Here is a 4058-nt window from a genome sequence, read left to right as displayed (position 1 = left end):
AGGATTGGTTCCCATATGGTTACAGAACTGCAGTAAAGTGGAACAGTTTTCAGCTTGTGTGATTGGAGGATATCTGGATGCATATTATAAGACTGTCCTACATAAATGAGGAAAAGTTGAGGTGCCTTTATTATTCTTTTGTTCCACTCTTTCTTTCTATGGGGAATTTGCCAATGCAATATCACTGTCTTCCTTTCAAACAAACATACAAAAAAAAGGCAATGGCTGTTGAAAATAGCAATTCCAGTCCTAATAACCACTGGGAAGCATTTCTTGCTCAATTTTATCCTACTTTTTCTACAGCAAGTTACAGTGGATCAGTATATTTGATTTGGGAGAAATGAAGTAACAGCTGCCCAAACTGAGCTTGAGCACTCCTGAATTTTGAGGTGTTCAAATCTGGAAGGCAGGTGCTGGGGGGGGGGACTCTGGCTCCGCGGGGGAGCACGGCAGCATGTATGCAGCAGTGTGTCTGGCACTGCGCGGAGCCAGACGCGCTGGTATGAGTGGCACGGTAAGGGGGCTAGGGGGTTGGAGAAGGGGTAGGGGGTTCCAGGGGGGCAGTCAAGGGACAGGGAGCAGGGGGAGTTGGATGGGGCGGAGGTTCTGGGGGGCAGTCAGGGGCAGGGAGAAAGGGAGGTTAGATGGGTCGGGGGTTAGATGGGTCAGGAGTTTGGGGGGGGGGCAGTCAGGGGACAGGCAGCAGTTGGATAGGCATGGGAGTCCCAGGGGTTTGTCAGGGGACAGGTAGGGGGTGGGGTCCTAGGGGAGAAGTTGTGGGGGGTCTCAGGATGGGGCAGTTGGGGACAAGGAGAAGGGAGGCTTAGATAGGGGGTGGGGTCCCAGGAGGGGGCAATCAGGGGACAAGGACCAGTGGGGCTTAGATAGGGGGTGGGGTCCTGGGGGGCAGTTGGGGCAGGGGTCCTGGGAGGGGGTGATCAGGGAGCGGGGGGGTTGGATGGGTTGTGGTTTCTGTGGGGGGTAGTCGGAGGGAGTGGATGGTGGCAGGGTGGGGCTACCCTCCCTCCCCGTGAAGTGTCCTATTTTTTGAATGTTAAAATATGGTATCCCTACTCACAGTGCAGCTCTCCATTCACAGCAGGCTGCAGCATGAGGTCTCAGCTTCCTCACTCCCTCCCCCTCTTTCCTGTTGGTAGTGGCCAAGGGAATGCTGGGAAATGTAGTTCTTTCCCTGCTCCAGGGCTGGCTCTATAGGCAGGGAGCTAACCAAGGAACTACAGCTCCCAGGGCCCCCTGTTGGTTCTTATCTCCCATGCTGGATCCCTGCCGCCCCTGCAAATGGGCTGCCCCAAGCACCTGCTTGCTTTGCTGGTGCCTAGAGCCGCCCCTGCATACTGAGGAGCACAAGGGCCTAAAAGCGCAGAACTGAGCCTTGACAGGGATTGCAGAAAGGGAAAGGCAATTAGACTGTGTCCTGCTTTTCTATAGTGTAGCTTCTACCAGTACAAATGTTTCTTCTGTGGATGCCGCAGAGTTTAGGCAGACATTTCCCATGTTAGTTAATGCTGCTCCAAGAAGCGTTAACATCGCTTGTGCTCTCTGTGACACACATCTCAGGGGTTATGGCTGCTGAGGAAAGGTCAATAGCAGTGCAGCCAGTTATGCTGCCAGTGGTAGGCCGGAGCCTGAGGCCTACAGGATTTGGTCTGTCCTTGCAGATTCTTGGCCTTTGCTCCTCAAAAATAATGGGATTTTAGTATCTTTCACCAATTAATAACTTTCTGTGCGTGTCAGGACCGGTGACGCTCCTCTATAATTCTGTTTTGCATACTTTATGTATAAAACCAAAAATGCAGAAGTGAGTGTTAAGCAAACCTGTTAAAGAAATAAGACAGAACAAGTTAAGCCATTTAAACATTTGTTGTGTTTTGAAAATATTTCACTGCCCATTTAATGTTGAGGTTCGCCGGGTTGTTCAAGAAGATGAAGCTATTGCAAAAGTGAAAGCGGAAGAGACTCAGGCAATTGCTGATGATGCTCAACGGGATCTGGATGAAGCTCTCCCAGCTTTAGAGGCTGCAAACAAAGCTCTTGACTCTTTGGATAAAGCAGATATATCGGAAATTAGAGTTTTTACCAAGCCTCCGGATCTTGTCATGACTGTAATGGAAGCTATCTCCATTCTTTTAAATGCAAAGTAAGCCATTCAGAGCTATATAGTATTTTGTTTTAATTTATTTTAACCCATTATTTGTTAATATTTTTCTTTGTTTTTTCTTTGATTTTTCTCCCCACCCCCTCTCCTCCCAGCTCTTCCTTAGTGAAATGTTTTGTATAATGGTACCTACTTGTACAATAAATTCACATTTTAATGGGAAGAGTACACTAATGTGGAGAATATCTTTGGTTGAATCAGAGCATTGTCTCTTTGACAGCTGTAGTCACAACTGCTTAGCTTTGCTTTGTGGGTCTCTCACGCAAAACACCTTCTACACGTTTCTCAGAAAAATGGTATCATCATCCACCGTGATGTGGTGATTATATTTATGAAAAAGATTGGCCTGAACCAAAACCCCGAGTCAAAACACCCCTGAACTTTGGGGAAGTTCAGATCTAGATTGGCATCTATAGTTCATAACTTATCTCATTCTCTGTAGTGGGCTGGACTAAAACCGCATGTCAAACTTCTTGAACTTTTTCAAAGTTTCAGAACCAGTTCCAAATTATGTGTCTTGGGTCCATCACTAATTTATAATAACAGACCACATATATTCTTTGAAACCAGTTCTGAATGAGGAGAAGGAAGATTAAATTATAGGGTTACATTTAATTTTGCATGACGTACTTTGTGTCTTTGGTACAAGCAATTATTTTATAAGAGTTTCCAAAATCCCTAATGATAAAACTTGTCAGCTTTGATGTGCTTGGGTCAAATTCTAGTTTCTTGAAGCATAAAGTTGTGGTATGCCTCAAGCAATGGAGCAATTAACGTTCAAAGAGGATGTAGAGATTTATTACATCAGTAAGATATCATAACAAAACAGAACAATGAAAAGCCATATTTTAGATAATGATGCTAAAATATCTGGCATGGTAAACAATCCACATTTCAAAAACTGAACATTCCTCAGGTCAAATTCTCCCTTTTTACAGAATATTGGAGTATTTTTTACTTAAAGCATAAGTACCACTGAGTTATTTACTCCCAACTATATGGATTTTTAAATCTTGACTATAAATAAAGTAGTTTTTTCTTTAAATAAACCAAATGTATTATTTAATTTGAGATTGGGTTACTTTTTAGTAAGCCTCCTCTCACTTCTACTTTGAGAATTTCTCACGGAGCTCTTGGAAGCTGCTTTTTTTAACCATTAAGAGACTGGTCTTCTTATCATCTTTTGCTGATGAGTGTTTCCTAACATATCATGTCAGTACAAAAGTCTCTTGGCCAGATCTTCAGTTGGGGTAAATTGGCATAGCTCCAGTGACCTCAAAGAAGCTACATTGATTCTCACCAGCTGAGGATCTGATCGGCTGAACTCCAAGTTGGTGGTGGATTCTCCATAAGGAACACATCCAAAATTTTTGACTAAGGTGGCTTTGGATTTTCATGTGAGCCAATCCAGTTTTTTACAAGCTTGTGTACCAGGGAAGACTAGCTTCCATGGCTTCATTGTGAAAAGCGTTTATTACCTTGACAGGACTAAACCATATAGGAAATTCACACGGTTGTTGGAGAGAGAAGCAAAGGCCCAACTCTTTGGTTAAAAGATTGTCTCAGGAGATTAAAGTACAGATTCATACCTGTTGTGACTTGGCTGGAATTTCAGAGTCAGAAAGCCCATAGGGCCCATTCTACTAGAAAAGTAGCAGGTTTGGCAGCCTGCCTTTGTCTATAGCAGGGGTCGGCGACCTACGGCACGCGTGCCAAACACGGCACGCGAGCCGATTCTGAGTGGCACGCTGCTGCCCACTGAGAGGAGGAGGAGGGGCGGAGGGGCCGGAATGCACCAAGCTGGGGGAAGAAGGGGGAGGAGGGAAGCTTGGCTGCCGCAGGACCAAGCTTCGGCCTCCTGCCCCTGCAGGGGAGAGCGGTG

General features: G+C 45.5%; 1 protein-coding gene across 1 annotated transcript in view; it reads left to right on the top strand.

Annotated features, from left to right (window-relative positions):
- The window catches only part of LOC112110888 (dynein heavy chain 6, axonemal), a 181768-nt gene that overhangs the window by 97913 nt on the left and 79797 nt on the right, over nucleotides 1-4058 (top strand). Inside the window, exon 49 of the mRNA XM_026663340.1 lies at nucleotides 1923-2158. Coding sequence (XP_026519125.1) covers nucleotides 1923-2158 — 236 coding nt within the window. The remainder of the gene's footprint in view (nucleotides 1-1922; nucleotides 2159-4058) is intronic.

This window comes from Terrapene carolina, unplaced genomic scaffold (assembly GCF_002925995.2).
Source record: "Terrapene carolina triunguis isolate 2854851 unplaced genomic scaffold, T_m_triunguis-2.0 Scaffold33356, whole genome shotgun sequence".
NCBI lineage: Eukaryota > Metazoa > Chordata > Testudines > Emydidae > Terrapene > Terrapene triunguis.
This window is presented reverse-complemented; position numbering and strand designations above follow the sequence as displayed.